Here is a 16,991-nt window from a genome sequence, read left to right as displayed (position 1 = left end):
TTTTTCTTTCGCTTGAAGGGCCCCTTACCAGAACACGTAGAAAAGTTTGGTTATACGTTACAAGTTCTTACGTGCCTGTTGAGGAGTGTTCTACAGCAACAAACCTTTCTTATTTATTTTTTTCAAATTATACATAGCAGAGACAGAAATATTTGAAGTGCCGCGAACCGATAATTTCAGGAGGCGAGCACCCCACCGGCAATACAGACACTCTCTCCACTTGCCCATCGTCTAGCCTCCGCAAATGAAATTCCTTCCCTGCGTTCTCCCATACCAGAGCTGGGGAATCGAGTGACGAATGCGTCACGGGCCCCGCTTTCTTTCTCTCTCTCTCTCTCTCTCTCTCTCTCTCTCTCTCTCTCTCTCTCTCTCTCTCACGCGCGCGCGCGCGTGCGCTTTTACGGAGTGACGCACTTCCGGTGATTGTCGCGCGCGCGAGTTGGTGCGTTTAGTCTCGTTTCGCGCAGCGGACGGTTTTGCGCGCTCTGCGCGAGAACACCTGATCGGTGCCGCAACCACGAGCACCGAGGCAAGCGCGAAAGGATGAAAGAGCGTGAACGCGGTAGAAAATGGCATAGTTTCCTTCTCTGCGCGCGCGACTGCACGACGTGGAAACGAGCGGACGAAACGAAAGTGCATCTCTCTCGCTAGGGCACGAAGTTAAAAAAAAAAAAACACGCGGACATTCGGCTTGTATGTTTTATTGTTTCTCTAAACATTAGTTCCGTCTATTGAAGGAAGAGATCATACAAATAACTGATGTTGCCTCGAATAAATCTCGAAGTCACGTGTCACTACGAGTGACGTCATGGCACTGCCACGTACGTGGGCGCACTCGCGCGATATACGTCAACTCTCCGTGGCTGGGAGCGCGGCGCCCGCGAGGAGGATGGGCAAACGGCGTTCTGTTTGAAATTTAAGCTCTTGAAATTTCCGCGGCAAGTATCTAGGATGCTATACTTAGCAGACACGATCGCTGTTGTGCATTGTATTCACGCACTGCGCTCGTCAGCTCAAAATGGCCAGACCTCGTGAGGGGCCCTTTAAAGAAGCGAGGCAATACTTATGTGTCAGCCAAGACACCGTAGCGCTACACGATAAAGAATTCACCTACACTTTGAATACTAGAGAGGAAACGTTTTCTCATTGCTTAATTTTTCAGCGCGTCAGAATTTGTATATATGTCACAGCTTTTTTTTTTTTCTCGTGCACCTTTCTTTATTTTTCTTGTTAAGATTCCCACTAGCAATCGGGCCACAACTTGGCTCCATTAGCGTTGCATGGTGCGACTGCATGGTAATACCGTACTACCGTAGTAATACCGTACCGATGTTATACTTTAATCCGACGTTTTGCAAACGCTAGTAAGTTTCTTTGTTTTTTGCGGTCGAGCTAAGACTCCTGACGTTGAAACAACAGCACATATCGCCAAAACGCGTTTAAAGTGGTTCCGTTTCTAGCGGTGTCCATGCTGACGTCCACCTCGGCGTATGCGCGCGCAGGCATCGGCAAGGAGACGGCCAAGGAAATGGCGAGGCGCAACGCACGGGTCATCTTGGCCTGCCGCAACCCGGAAAAGGCCGCGGCGGCCGCCAAGGAGATCCTGGAGGAGACCGGCCGACGGGTGGTGGTGCGCAAGCTGGACCTGTGCTCCTTCAAGTCGATACGCGAGTTCGCCGACGACATCGCCAGCACCGAGGAACGCCTCGACGTGCTCATCAACAACGCCGGAATCGTCCGTGAGCGCGTTCACTCCTACACTCCTCCTACACGTTCACTCCTCCTACATGCGTTCCTACACTGTTTAATCTTGTGTAATTGTAACGCGACAGCGTTAAGGGCCCCGTTCCGTTGTCAGATGGGAAGAGGACTTGGCAACCGGTGGTGCCGCGTCCCAGAGCTTACGTGCACTCCTCAACCCAACGTGTCGCAGGAAATCTGGCGTCGGCGCCCCGCGTCGACCGTCGTTTCGGCAAAAGCTGTTTCTAACGATCGTACGCAACCACGTAGGCTCTCCATGTAGCGCAAGGAAGTTACTGCAAATAACTGAATATCTCTAGGTAAAGTACGTCTGAAATATTGTAAATTACAACCTAAACACAACATACAGACATGATAGCACCGGACTGTAAGTTGAAGATACGAGAAAACGTAATTCTGTTACGCGGAAACTCAAAACGGAAACCCCGCTGCCAGCGTTTCTACCATTCATAGAGCAGCGATGGCCTCCGAGATTTGCGCGCGCCGGAGCGCGCAAATCTCGAAGGCCATAAAGCGGCACGCCCGATTCCTTGCAACATCTCCAGATGGCGCTCGCCACCGCCGCATTGCGGCCCATGCAAGAGGCCGCGTTTCTACCAGAAAGCTCGTCTTCGTGCATAGCGTTCGCCGCCAGCGTTTCCCAATAAACATCACGGTTACATAAGCTGAAGTTACAGGGAAGCGTGAGAAGCAGTCAGGGATCTTTGAAGGCTATCGCGTTGCACTCTTGAAGGCGAAGCTTAAGCGACCTCCATTTGTTTTTTTGGTTCCAGCTGTAAGTGGGAAAGCTTTGCAGATATTTTCCGTATATCTACTTGGAATGGTTTTGCGCATAACATAATAAAAGGTACATTTCACGTATTTGAGATTTGTTGTTTTTTAATTCACGTAACAACAGACAGTTGCCAGTTTTATCCGAAAAAGTGTGTCACACATTTGTACTTATTGTATGGTTCCAAAAACCTGAAACTGAAACCGCCTGCTGAAATATATGTGGGACCTTGAGCTATAGCTTAAACACAGTTCTGCAATAACATGCGCTTAAAAGAATCTTCCTGATAACAGGAACAATGATGTGGAATACTGTTCCGGAAAACAGTGGGCATTTTACTGGAACATATACGGGTATCGTAGTTCCACGTGAATGTGAATTTAAGGAATAAAATGTGAAAGAAACTATATGGGATTGCCGTTTCTTATATGTTGTGATTAGATGTGCAACACCGTTCCGTTTGAATATTTGGAGAACATCTGCAAACATATTCTACTTATAGCTGGAACCTAACTGGAATAAAGTTCAAAGTGTACTGATAGCTGTGCACTTAGAACCCGCTACAAGTGCGGTATACCGCCACTATTAAGTTGTTCTCGCCAGTGCTGGCAGAATACAAGGATTTTACTTTTGTTATGTTTTTTTTTCGCTAATGTAAGTAAGCTGTCGTTCATCACTTGGGAGAGCTTGTCGACAATTTAATGCAACTTTTTTTCATCAATAGTATCGTATGACTTCCGCACTGAAGTTCAAGGTTTGAAAGAAACTTGTCTGGTCTGGGTGAATCCTTGTCAATGGTAAAAAAGAAAGAAAGAAAAACGGGATAGTACGCTGACCAAAGTATGGATTTAATGGAACAGGTCGTTTTCTCACTGCGGAAGAATGCGTTGCGAGAAAGCGCCAACTCGATGTACAATGCATTTCGCCACATAATTCGAGTACGCACTTGTAGAAAGCCGCGTTACATATGCATGCAATTTCTAGCAGATGGGTATGCTGATCTGTGTACTGCAGGACTCCATCCTTGTAGTGACAGCATGCTGACTTAAGCTGTTAAATTATAGGTAAATACGAAATCAGTTAATGAAGTAAAGAATTCATTACCGCGGTCGTCGCCTCTCTCTTGACTTCCGCTGTCGCAGTTAAAGGATATGTTGTAGAAAAAAAATGTTTTAAGCTCTGATGAACTATGTTTCATAGTCGCTTTCTTTCTTATAAACGTGGTACATCTTTCTTAAACACCGTCTTTCTTAAACACAGACTTGCTATATTACATCAGCATCATTTGCCCGGAACCTAGCCTAACATGTTTCGCCAGAATAATGAATGAATGCGCCGTCCTTCTCTCAAGCTTGAGCTTCAGCCCTTGACAAAGTGATGTTCCAATCCTGGATTTCACGACGACTGTTTAGCAGTACTGGCTGCACGCGACTTCGTCGAGTAAAATTACCATCGAGAGGTTGGTCTCTTAATGAGATTCCTGTTAACGTCGAGGCGACAAGAGTTACCGGCACGTGATGACTGTGGACAAGAAGCCGTAGAAAGGAGGCGTAATTAAGAATTAGAGAGGAGAAAGGAAGGAGGGGGGTGTTAATAAAGCCTCCAAAATGGCCTATGAGGGATGTGGTGATGGAATAGGTCCAAATTGATTTTGATCACATGGGCGTTCTCTAAGGAGTACTTAAGACAGGGTACGCAAGTGTCCGCTAAGCCAGTGCAGGGGATCTCATGAATTTAATAAGCAATTAACTTTACTTTTATTGCCCCCTTTCAGCATTTCCGTACCGAGTGGAAACGGTTGACGGATTCGAGCAGACGCTGCAGACCAATCATTTGGGGCCTTTCTTGCTTACGAATCTACTTCTCGGTGAGTAATGCTCAACTGTTTGATTGATTGATTGATTGATTGGTTGATTGATTGATTGATTGATTGATTGATTGATTGATTGATTGATTGATTGATTGATTTGTTATAATGTTCCAAAAGCACACCGGAGCCATGAGAGACGCCCTATAGTAGCAAGGTCCGGATTTATTTTGAACACCGGTGTTTCTTCAGTGCCGACCTAAAGCTCGTTACACTACGGCTTTGGCATTTCATTGCCACTGGCTAGTGCCTCGATGAAGGACTGCATGAAACAGGTTAACAGCTCTCCAAAGAAGACGAGACACGGAATATCAAGTGTGTGTAGGATGAGAGCTGAATGTCAACCGTCCTTGCGACTGATGGATTACACGCGTTCAAATACTCGCGTTTGCGGTGATTATTCTAGGGTAAATCCCTCAATATCAGTGAAACCCTAAAGTCCGGATCTTGATTCCATAAAATTCGTCATCAAGTTCTTTCAGAGCCGGATGTTAAAAGTCTGCCGTGGACACAAAGCAGACTGCGACGTATTGTGTAAATATGAGCACCACGTATATATGTATAATACATGACCATTCAGGTTAAACATCTGACTCGTTCAAACTCAGATTTCGCGCACAGGTGTTTATTATTGCAGAATGTATTTCAACATTACGATTGGGGTGCAACACTCGCCTACATTGCTCGGAATAAATTAGAAGTCCCCATGGCCTGCATCGATGCCAGGCACGAAGTGAAGAATTTGTCGTCGTGTGTCAGTGTTAAAGCTAAATTGCGGGCTACGGGCGTGGCCTCCGAGATCCGTTGACGCGCACGCTGCCCGACATCAGAAGCCATACTACCAGCGACCCCTGGCGCGTGTCATTGTGCCATGTTTCGCCGTTACCGTAAGAGCCGGCGCACGCGTTCCGTTCCTTTAAAGTCAACGCTTTCTGTTCGGCGTCGCATTAGGATACGCGGACTCTTTTATTCGTCGTGGACGAAACAGGGAACTAATGCACTCACCACACAACTACGCACACATCCGTGCGAAATTTCAGCCCGAGTGAGCCAGCGGTTTCGCAAAAAAAAAATAGTCTTGTTTACCGGGCGGTCTTACTTGCACGACATTGGGTACATCCAGAAAGTGGAAGGTTCTGCATCTGAACAAGGACAAGATAATATTCCCAGTCTCTGTCCACCAAGCTACAGACAAACACAGACAACAATGATGATGACCTTAACGTCTTTGGCACACACCCGCTCACAGGGATTGTCCAAGAGTCGGGCAGATTTTGCATGTGTGTTAAGCGAATAAATTTAAACGTGAGGGTGGCAGAAGCGAAGAAGTCCGTTGTGCCTCGAACGACGGCGTTACGCCAGAGCTGCGTCACCGAAGTCGTCGCGTATCCGGCGATGCCACAAACGCTTTTTTTTTTCTTTTTCTCGCAGGCAAGCTGAAGGCTAGCGCGCCGAGCCGCGTCATCACGCTGTCGTCTCTGCTGCACCACTTCGGCCGCATATATCCGGGACGCCTCGACTACGCCGAGTACCGGATGCCCATGCAAGTGTACAGCGACACCAAGCTGGCCAACGTGCTCTTCACGAAGGAGTTGGCGCGGAGGCTTCTGGGGACGGGTGAGAGTACGCGCGCCATCCTCTTACTACCAACCACACAACAAAAAATATTTCCACACTTAAGGGTGCTTAGTTCGTGTCATGACACGCCACTCTGAAGGGGGCAAGATCGAATCGTCGATGGGGACGAATGAAATGTTCTTTTTTTGGGGGACGTTCCGTGGCCAGTATTATGGTGGATCCACACGACGGACGAAATCCGTCTTTTTCGCGACGGACGGCGACTCACGTGACCACGCGTCACCGATTTGTGCCGTCCGCACGTCGTCCGCGACCCCCACGGACGGAAAATGCCGAGCTATTTTTCGCATCCGGATTTTGGGGGTCGAATGCTGCGGATTTAGCCTAGTAGCTCTACAGTCTGGCAACAAGCGCGGCTTTGGGATCTTTAACAGCTTCATCGCTGCTGACGCGCGACTCGCACTAGAGCGACTGAAATGAACCTGAACGACGGGGCAACTTTGTTATTCTTACATCTCGTGGAGCAGTTCCCCGCGTTGTGGGACATGACTTTCACCGATTACGCGGACACGAGAGCGTAACAAGACCTCTTTCGATGAAACAAGCGCCCGTCATCATCCGATTCGGACAAAACAGCCATTGCGCCCCCCCCCCCCCCCCCCCGTCGTTCCCTTTCGGTCTTCATTTTCATTCAGAGTAAAGAACATATATGACAAAATCTTTGTTTCACCGATGGCGCCATCTAGAATGAGTAGAAACAAGCAATCATATTAACTTACGGTCACTGAGATCCGCTCGGGCCGCCGCAACATCTTCGAGGCCATGTTCAGCCAATACAGCCACTCGTTAAGCCTACACGCCGAGAATCTGAGTATCTCTTTCGGAAACGGTGCCCACTCATGACGAATACATTGCTGTCGAAGCTTCTGGACACAAATTTAAACCAAATACAAGCCTCAGTTTGAAAGTTACGGGCCACACAGCGGGCGAAGACTACTTGACAGGTTCGAGGCAGACGGCAGTCGCTTCGGGCGGCGCCGCCATCTTTATTTTTCCGGCGCGGTCGTCTGCTCAGTCCGTCCGTCGTGTGGATGCGCTTCGCAGCCGGACGGGCGGCGGAATAAGCGTCCGCGGCACAGATTTGCGCGGAGCCGTCCGTCCTGTGGATGCACCATTTAAGCAACGACTGCGAGGACAGAATACATGCAGTTAAATAGCTATCGCTTTCCAACTATCCTGTCCGATGTTTCGTTGTGCGCTATGCAGTCAGAGATTGTACTCGGTGTTTTATTACGGCTTCTCTCGGTGTAGGTGTCGTTTGAGCTCGCTGTCGTGCGCCACGCAGAAATACTTTATAACCTTACGAGGAAGTATGTTAGTCATATTGAACAAACCAGCAGCCTTACAAGTGCGGGAAATTTTTATGTGTTCCCGCATGGATTTGGCATGGGAATTCGAGCAAACAGAACAGAAGACGAGTGAAAGAGAGAGGGAGGCATGAAGTTCAAGGCAGCACTCTGTACTTACAGGAGTTGTGGAGTCGACATATATAAGTCGAGTGCCGTACCTTCAACTTTCCGCCTTGCTCTCGGTTTCCTCGTCTCTCTTTTTCTGCTTACGGGAACTTTTTTAGTCTATTTCAATTTGACTTTACTGATGAAACTTCGTTGGAACCACGGCCGAAGGGCTATTTGCGGGCCCAATTGAAAATTACCAGTCGGACAAACGCTGGTGTTCACGCTGTACAATATGGTTCGAACATGTCAGTGCCCTTCAGAAGGAAATGTTTCGCATGGATGGTTAGGTTGTTGACACTTCACAATTATAACTGGTCGAATATGTGAGCAGAGCAACGAAAATGTGCCTCCTCTTGGGTAATTAATAACGACGCGGTTAACAACTCAAGATAGACAGAAGCGCTGCAATTATCAAGGGATCAAAGTTACCGTCAATCCAAGCATTTGCAAGCAGCAGTAAGTAAACTGCAAGAGTACTGTCGTCATCCTCAATAATATTAGTAATATTAGGAAGCGCTTCCCTCCTTAAGACCATGTACCGATTCGCCCATCAAGCTACCCTCATGAACTACCCGCGTTTTCATCAAACATCATCAGATATATATATATATATATATATATATATATATATATATATATATATATATATATATATATATATATGTATGTATATATCGTGCGTTACCAGCAACGTGGAGGTTGCTCTGCAACACGAATAGATCATTAATTAAAGGGAAGCATACGTCACCACTTTTCCCCCCTACCTTGTGGGTGTTGGCTCCTGCCGTTTTCCCAAGTAAACAACTTGTGCTACTGTGTCTTTCTCCGAAAAAAAGGCGAACTGGGTCACTGGGAACGCATCCGAAGAACTAACTACGGCAACCGGGTATGTGCAACCGGTCGTAAGTGTCGCATTGCATGTATGCGATTATTCTTGACCAATGCCCCGGGTTTAGCATGCGCCAATATACGTATGAATCCGAATAGACAGGGAGAGCGAGATTCAAGAAATAAAATCGGCAACAGAAACTTGAAATCAACTACAAAAAACTGCAGGAAGTCGGCAGCATATAGCAGCCGAGTGTGTAGGAATAAGAACAGGCTCGAGAAGACGCCGAGGGCGTGAGTTTGTTCGGTACATCGTGCTGCATGCGCTCATGAAGGGACGCCCTTTGAAGCTGTGTGCAATGGCCCTTGTCGGACTCGCATCTGGATAACGAACGAACTGACATTGTCGACGGTGTGTGTGTGTGTGTGTGTGTGTGTGTGTGTGTGTGTGTGTGTGTGTGTGTGTGTGTGTGTGTGTGTGTGTGTGTGTGTGTGTGTGTGTGTGTGTGTGTGTGTGTGTGTGTGTGTGTGTGTGTGTGTGTGTGTGTGTGTGTGTGTGTGTGTGTGTGTTTGACAACTTTAATGAATGTCCTGCAAATTGATGGCCTCAGTCTAGGCCGCACCGGGGGCAGCGCCCTGTCTCTCGGTAGCTTCCGGGGCTTGCTGGATGACGATGCGTGACCCATAAACTTTGTATTAAAAGAGTCGTGGAAGTAGCGATGCAGCGCAAAGGGAGAAAGGAACAGCGCGTCGCAAGCATCAAATAAATGTAATGTGCATTCGCGCCGCGCTGATAAACACGCCGCCCCCTATCACTGGAAAATAATTTACACCCTTACAAGTGAATCAGGGCCAGAATATCTCTATAACTCACACCCTTACACTCTTTTTCGGGTGTAAGGGTGTGAGTTATGAGTTATGCTATCCCGCGATCTCGTTCTCAGCAGCGCAACACCCATAGCCGCTAAGCCACCACTGAGTGTAATCGTTTTACAGTGTAGATCAAAACATTTGCGCCATTGTGTTACATATGCATGACAGCGTTATAAATTTCCACAAGCATATTGCACTGCATTTGCGACATTTCTGTCATTCGCGTCCTTTTGCGCAATTATTTGCTTCGTTATGGTAATGCTTGTACACCGTTTGCGGCAACGTTTCCGGAAACGTCAATGGGATCTTCACTTTTCCCCTATTTCCACGCATGCGCCGCATCCACCGTTTGCGGACATTATTGTTCATAAAAATATTTCGGGCAGGTAAACCGAGATGCGAGTGGAGGCGGGTGGGGGGGGGGGGGGGGCGGAGCGGTGGTAGCACGAATTCAGTTAGAGGTTGTCTTGAGCACAAGCCTTTTGTGGGATACATAAGCACTTGATTAGCGATTGTTTGACGTGCCACACAAGCAGCAGCAGCGGCGGACGCAGCAAAGTTGGAATAGCAAAAAATTACAAGCACCGCATTGTTTATTTATATATATATATATATATATATATATATATATATATATATATATATATATATATATATATATATATATATATATATATATATATATATATATATATATATATATATATAACAGAAAGTCTGTCAGAGACCTTACTGTGGCACATTTCGCCTGCTTCGGAAACTCGTCTGTATCAACTTTCTCGAAACTGGAGCCCATCTTGCACCCTTTTACCGTAGAAATATTTCCAACGGTAGGTTCGGAGACCGACGAGCGCATTTTTTTTTTTTTTCGCGAACAACGTTGTTCGTGAAACTTGGCGTAACACTCGTGAAATTGTGAAGCGATCCAAAATCCCTAAAGCTTACGAAAAACTCGGCGAGTGTTGGCAGGTATGCACACAAACATTCACCAGAAAAGTCAATGACAAATACCTTTATTTGGATCAGATAAGAAAACAAAATGATAGATAAAACGACGAGCAACGCAGATAATTAAAGACATAACGAGGTAACAGGTTTCGCTTACAATGTTTCCTGGGATACTTGCATAAGCTTGTTATTTGGGTGTCCTGCATATTCGCGTTTATTCATGCAAAGCTTTATAACGCTGTTTTGTTAAGTACTTCTTCTTGGCTACTAGGCGCGAAAACACACGACACAAGGAAGGAGACGGGACAGAGCGCCACTTACAACTACCTACCACTTACCAGTTGTAAGTGGCGCTCTGTCCCGTCTCCTTCCTTGTGTCGTGTGTTTTCGCGCCTAGTAGCCAAGATGAATTGTGACCAACTCGCCCAACAAGACGTCCTTTTATGTTAAGTACTTGTTGTGCTATACAATACTTGTAGTAGTGCATACGATTTTGCACCTTTGAGTCATCATTTTGTATTGTTTGAGAAGACGCATTTCGTGTATTGTCACACTGATTTGATTTCAATGCGCACAATGAGCGCGACGCCCAATTATTTAGCGGGGAGGGGGGACATAATGTGATCTGCCACTTTGCCAGGCCACGTTATTTCTTTTATTAGTAGTCTTTTTCTACACTGCAGACCGACACACGGATACAGCAGGAGTAAGTCACGCACAAAAAGGAAGTTAGCTCCCACGTCCAACACAAAGTGAACGATGGCTGCGAAGAACTAACCTAGTGCGCATGCGCGAACGCTCGTAGCAAGGAACCCGCAGTATTCAATCACGCGGAGAAAAAAAACTGCATGCCTGTATGAGGAATACAAAGTTGTATAATATTCTACCGGTGAGATATTTTCAAATTATTTAAGGTTTTGTAAATTTCAACTAATCTACTGAGGCTCGACGTTCTCAACTTAAACAAAAACAACACAATTCACACACAAAAAAAAAAACTTGCAAAGTTTGCAAAGCGTAGACAGCTGGGCTAGTTGGTTGGCAATAGCACTATGAGACGTCCGTTCTAGCGCACAAATAAACACGGATGAGCAGAGAAGGACAACAAGAACGTCTTGTTGTCCTTCTCCGCTTGTCCGTGTTTACTTGTGAGCTGGAACGTGTTTCCTAATGCTATTTACAAGCAATTAGCCCAGCTGTCCCCGCTTAGCGATATACTTTCTAGTACATTGGGCCCTGTCTGCCCTCCTTTTATAAGTGCAAACCCTTCCTCGACCCTTGTCATACCGGCGTTCTTGCTGTCCTTCTCGTCCGTGTTTATTTGTGTGCTGGAACCATGTTTCGTATTGCAAATATCGATTGCCCTTCCGACAGAATCCTGGAAAACCGTTAGCTTTTTGTTTCGTGCTGTTTGAATGTTGCAGGTGTGACGGCCAACGTTCTGCATCCTGGCGCGGTACAGACGGACATCAACAGCACCTACGTCGGCTTTATGAACATCGTGATGAACGCTCTGTTCTACTTCTTTGGCAAGGTGCGGCTGACTTTCTCCAAAGATTCTCCATAACTCACCTTGTCGTCGATCCCGAAGCGCAGTTTAAAAACAAAACATGGCTCATTTCCTCAAGGAATCTTGCCATCGATGAATGCTTAGAGATGCGAGTCATCGAAAAAGAAAAAGCTGCATATTGCGGATTTTTTTTTTTCTTGAGCACCTGAAGAATTGGGCGGAATCTCTAGCCCTTAAATATAGTAACGCGAAATCTCAAGCAAAGTTTTAGTAGGAAGGGGGTCCGATAGGTCTCTAAGTGAAAGCAGCGATACTGACACAGAATAGAGGTGCTGGACTTTTGCCTCTCATGTTTCTGTTTCGAATCATTGCATTGTTTGTAAAAATCTGTTTTGATGTCGTGTTGGCTGCGGCAGATCCGCTTAAGCTCGCGTTTCTATTCTAGCGAATAAGATATGTATTGACAGTCTGTTCATATTTTCGGCCTGCATAGCCTACAGAATCTCCCTGCCACAAATATTTGTTGCAGAATATGTGAAAGCTACTTTATCTTCAATTTTCCATAAAGAACAGGAAATATTTTTTTTCAGTCATCCAACACTTCTTGGAATTTAACATCTCCGTGAATACTGCCTCCATAAATTAAGGGAGCTTTAAAGAGCACAATTAGAGAAATTTAAATTTCTAACGGATTATTTCAATATGTACTGTATTCGGCTATTTGCATTCACTTGGCAGAAAAAGGGTTGATTAAACAGATGCAAAGCTCTGCTTGCTTGAATTTCACGCCCAAGCCCCGGCAACGGTACGTTGGTCTGACGTCATGTATTCTTAAGTATTTACTCCCATTTCAAACATTTCTACGCAGAAAAATATCTTGGGGTTTCCTAGGTCTCACTGTGGCTTTCTTCAGTATGCATCAAATTCCATTGCTTTTATATAAGTAGGCAGACCCGCCGTGGTTGCTCAGTGGCTATGGTGTTAGGCTGCTGAGCACGAGGTCGCGGGATCGAATCCCGGCCACGGCGGCCGCATTTCGATGGGGGCGAAAACACCCGTGTACTTAGATTTGGGTGCACGTTAAAGAACCCCACGTGGTCGAAATTTCCGGAGTCCTCCACTACGGCGTGCCTCATAATCAGAAAGTGGTTTTGGCACGTAAAATCCGATAATATTTAATATAAGTAAGCAGTTTAATAGACCAGAGAAGGCTCTGTTAAATATTTATAATGTCGCTCTGACAGCTAGGGCCGGAACTTCAAGCTGGCGTTTTCACGTACACGTCTTCTATTTTTTTTTTCCTTTCTGGGTTGCGGTAAGATTGACAATTTTTTTTAAGTTCGAGAAGTTTAATTTACAAATCATACAAATTTGCTTCTTTTCTAATTAACCGACGGATTGTAGGGTCCAAGACTGAGATGGAACTTTCTCACATCGTCATCCCAACGTCCAAAATCCAGCCTAACGAAGTTGTATCTTCATATCATTAATTTGCCAGTTTCTATTTTTTTCTTCCAGTTCGGGCGTTTTATCATACGACACTCTGGAGACAGAAATGCAGGCCAAAATTAAAACCTGCGTCTTCTTGATTCCTTATGTTCAGTAGTCTTGGGCAAAGCATAGGCATGTTCTCAGTGCGAGAAGTTTTTTGAGCACTTGGAGGTATGAGAAATTTGTGTTACATGACGACAGAATAGTGCAGAATGTGGAGCAGTACAGTGTCTCCTTCGAGGTAATCAAGAAACGCTGTGGCCTCGCACAAATAATACGCCTGTGAGCGAACCGTTTCTTTCCAACTTCGGCAGGAGGAAGAACGTTGGTGGGAAAGAACTCACGCTTCAAGATTTAAAAGGGAGCCGACGAATGTGAGACGATATGATACCTTGAGCGCCAACAAAATAATGTCATTGTCTAACGCCGATAGCATAACCGCATCGATTTCTGGCTCATAACAGGCTGTGTTTCTAATTAGCAAGCTATATGAAGCCAACAGATAATGAAGCCAAGGCTTGCTTTTCTTGACTTCAATATGCGTTGGCTCCGCATGGCTATGACTAACAAAAATTCAATCCTTCGGTCCCCCTTCTTCTCGTTCATTACTGAGAAAGCTGCGTTCCTCGTTGCAAGGACGATGACATTGCGCATTCCTAAGGCATGAGCTTGCAAGAAGAAAGGGACGATATAAGGGGTGATTATTTTTAAGTTTTACGGCATTTGTAAAAATCGCCTGTCGCAAATAGCGTAATTTCTGTGCTTGAGCTGGGTTATTCAAACAGGCGGACACTATCTACAGGCACGTATTCAACTAACAAACGAAAACTGACTGATTAACTGCTTAATTAATTAATTTGCGGCACATATTGCAATGTAAGAATTGTATATAGCCGTATTCACTTGAAACTAATTTCCAGGATGACACCAGCTTCGATATATTTCTCAAAGTGTGGGACCAAATACATGGGCGTTCCACTTACTTTTGTGCTTCAATGCATGAACGAGCGTTTTGGTAAAAAGGTACGTGGAACAACAGTGCAGTTGTATGGCGACTTTGATGGCGCATTGCTCTAAACTGGTGCAATACTGGAAATTCATTCAAATTGGGTACGCCTTGAAAGCTCACCGGCAACAATTCGTAAATTGGAATATGTGCCACAAGGTAATTAAGAAGTTAATTAGTGCACTTTTTGTTAATTATTTACACACGTGTTTCAATTTCACGTGCATGTAATGTCCGCTTCTCTGAATAATCCAGTTCAAGGATTAAAATTATTTGCAACAGCTGATTTTTTTTTTTAATTCCATGAGACGTAAAAAGTTATCACTCTTTATTATCCGGCTTGCGAAATTAAGAATACTTAGTCAAAATACCTTTTTTATTCTAAATCTCTCGAAGAGGCATGCTCAAATTTTACCCAACCGCACCCTCGCTGCTTCGACTAGTCGTTATACAACGTTCCATGCCGTGCTGCCAAAGTCACTTAAGAAACTGGAAGCATCTAATCTCTACTGCGAGCAAAAGTGAGTTCCAGTGGCTGCAGTGGAGTTTCGATTTTGTTTAGACACCCTTTTCTAAGATAGCACAAGCTTCTCTTACGCGACCTTCGAAGCGCTGCTTGAGAACTCGAAAGCGGACCATTCGAAGATGCCATCACTTGTCTTCGCACGGCAAGTGGTGAGCATATCACGTTTAACAAACGATGAGGAATCTAATAAACAGCTCGAGGTTCCCCAGGTGAGGTGGCTCCAGATTTAGTCAAGCCGACAAATATAATTTCTTCACGTGAAAGATCGCACATATATACATGTCATCTTTTACTGTCAATGAAGGATTATATATCTACGTGGAAAGGTAATTAATTAATGATATATCTACGTGGAAAGATAATTAATTAATGATATATCTACGTGGAAAGGTAATTAATTAATGAATCATATAATTATTTATTAATTAATTTGCTTATTATTTATTTAGTGGTTCACTGATTGATTCTGTTATTGAAAACACTGACAAAGATACGGTATGTGGCTGACTTCTCCGCAGCGTTAAGTTTAATGAATGAAAGTTTTGTAATAGGTGAAGACAATCCTAAAGCTTTCCTAACATTTTGCTGCTGCTGGCTGGGCAGCTTCTAAGAAAATTGCACAGGGGATAAATGTACCCCTTTGCGCATAATATAAGACCGATTAAGACAGTCATCGGTGGCGTTCACAGACAACTACTTTTGGGGACGCAAGAACAGGGAGAGAAATAACTTTTTTTTCTTCGCGGCTTTGTTTTGCAGACACCGAAGGAAGGGGCGCAGACGTCCGTATATCTCGCCGTATCCGACGAAGTCGCCAAGGTGACAGGCCAGTACTTCATGGACTGTCGACGGTCCCTGCCCAGCAGAAGCGCCGAAGATCCGGCCCTCGCCAGGAGACTCTGGGAAGTCAGTGAAAAGCTGACCGGCCTCAGCATATGATGCCTGGGAGGCCAGAGTGATGACGGTGGGGTTTGTGGGTATATGCCTTCGAGACCTGATGCTTTTACAGGCAGCAAAGCCACCCCTTACATACACATAAGCTTTATTTGACGAGAAGAGATTTTAAGGAGGGCACGTAAGCCAGCCCGTAAACTTCGAATTGTACGTTATGATAGCCTTGAAGCATTAGGAGGAGCCAGAACTATGCACATCGCTTGCATATAGCTTTGGAAAGTACGAAGTGTTTAGAAGTTGAGAGCAATCACACTAAACACTTTGCTGTAAAAAAAAAAAATACAGCTTCAAGATTGAACAGATTCACACGAGAAGATAGCGACAGAGAAAGCCGTAACCCGTAAGCTTAGTAACAGAAAACGTGTCTGCTGTAGTGGATGCGTTGCTCTTTTTTTTTTTTTCAAAGGAGGCCCTGCGAACGTGAATGATTGACTCGTATAGCCTTAATGTGCAAGTCAGTATCATAACTGCCGTCATATTTTAACGCCTAACGCGAAACGAAGGATGCGTGTGCGTGTTTGTGCTTTCTTTCTTTGCACTCCTTCACTCCACGTTTTTGCGGATAGAATACGACACGAATCAAAACAACCAACTCCTGTGAACGTTCACACTACTCTTAGGCAATGCTATTCGTAACATTTTAGAGCAAATGAGCAAATAGCATTTATAGAACTAGTCACGGCAGCAATCATCTCGCATCATTTACCACTAGGCAGCTTTTAATACATACATACATCTTTTTAGAAATACTGGTCGCTAACTAGTATATTGAAAGGCACATGAGCCCTAGGACGAAGCGACGGCTGTGTGAGCACTTTGTCCTTGACGCCACCCTACGTCCACTGATACGCTCGCTCCTTTTTGCAGGTGTATGCATTCCACGCATTCATAATTCGTACCGTGACGACTGTGCGTGCGGAAGAAAATAGGGGCATTGAGGATCGCAATAAGCAACAGCGGAACAGAACACAAAAGCAGTGACTGAGTATCCGCCCCGAGACAATATTTCCGGGGTGCTGCGGCTTTGCATACCGATCTGTTCGCTCTAAAAATAAATTCCAACTGCTTTGACAACGATATTGCGTTAAAGGCGCGACAACCTGCGCTTAATTAAAGTTTTAGCAAACACCGCTGGTTGAACGAAGTAGGACTTTTTTTTTTTTAAATACTGCCTGCATAATTTTCATTCAAAAACCTAGTCCTGCCTCTTCGTGTGTGCTACGGCGGAAGTGACAGCGTAAAGCCTCTGCGGGACGACGCCGACGTAGACCTCCACGTTCATAGGGGGAGGGCTAAAATTCAGGGGGTTAATTCGTTGGCCGCTGGAAACTGCGCATACGAGGTGTCCTATACCTGAAGC

General features: G+C 45.3%; 2 protein-coding genes across 2 annotated transcripts in view; one reads left to right on the top strand and one right to left on the bottom strand.

Moving 5' to 3' along the window:
- Positions 1-15,857, top strand: part of LOC142588101 (retinol dehydrogenase 11-like) — a 35,678-nt gene extending 19,821 nt beyond the window's left edge. The window contains exons 3-7 of the mRNA XM_075699567.1: positions 1,503-1,739; positions 4,308-4,400; positions 5,832-6,017; positions 11,569-11,678; positions 15,437-15,857. Of these exons, the coding sequence (XP_075555682.1) occupies positions 1,503-1,739; positions 4,308-4,400; positions 5,832-6,017; positions 11,569-11,678; positions 15,437-15,616 (806 nt within the window). The 3' untranslated portion in view covers positions 15,617-15,857. The remainder of the gene's footprint in view (positions 1-1,502; positions 1,740-4,307; positions 4,401-5,831; positions 6,018-11,568; positions 11,679-15,436) is intronic.
- The window catches only part of LOC142588103 (retinol dehydrogenase 14-like), a 169,166-nt gene that overhangs the window by 113,586 nt on the left and 38,589 nt on the right, over positions 1-16,991 (bottom strand). The gene's annotated exons all lie outside the window — the stretch shown is intronic.

The sequence above is a fragment of the Dermacentor variabilis genome, chromosome 7, assembly GCF_050947875.1.
Source record: "Dermacentor variabilis isolate Ectoservices chromosome 7, ASM5094787v1, whole genome shotgun sequence".
Taxonomy (NCBI): domain Eukaryota; kingdom Metazoa; phylum Arthropoda; class Arachnida; order Ixodida; family Ixodidae; genus Dermacentor; species Dermacentor variabilis.
The sequence above is the reverse complement of the archived record's forward strand: the minus strand, read 5'-3'. Positions and strand labels throughout refer to the sequence as shown.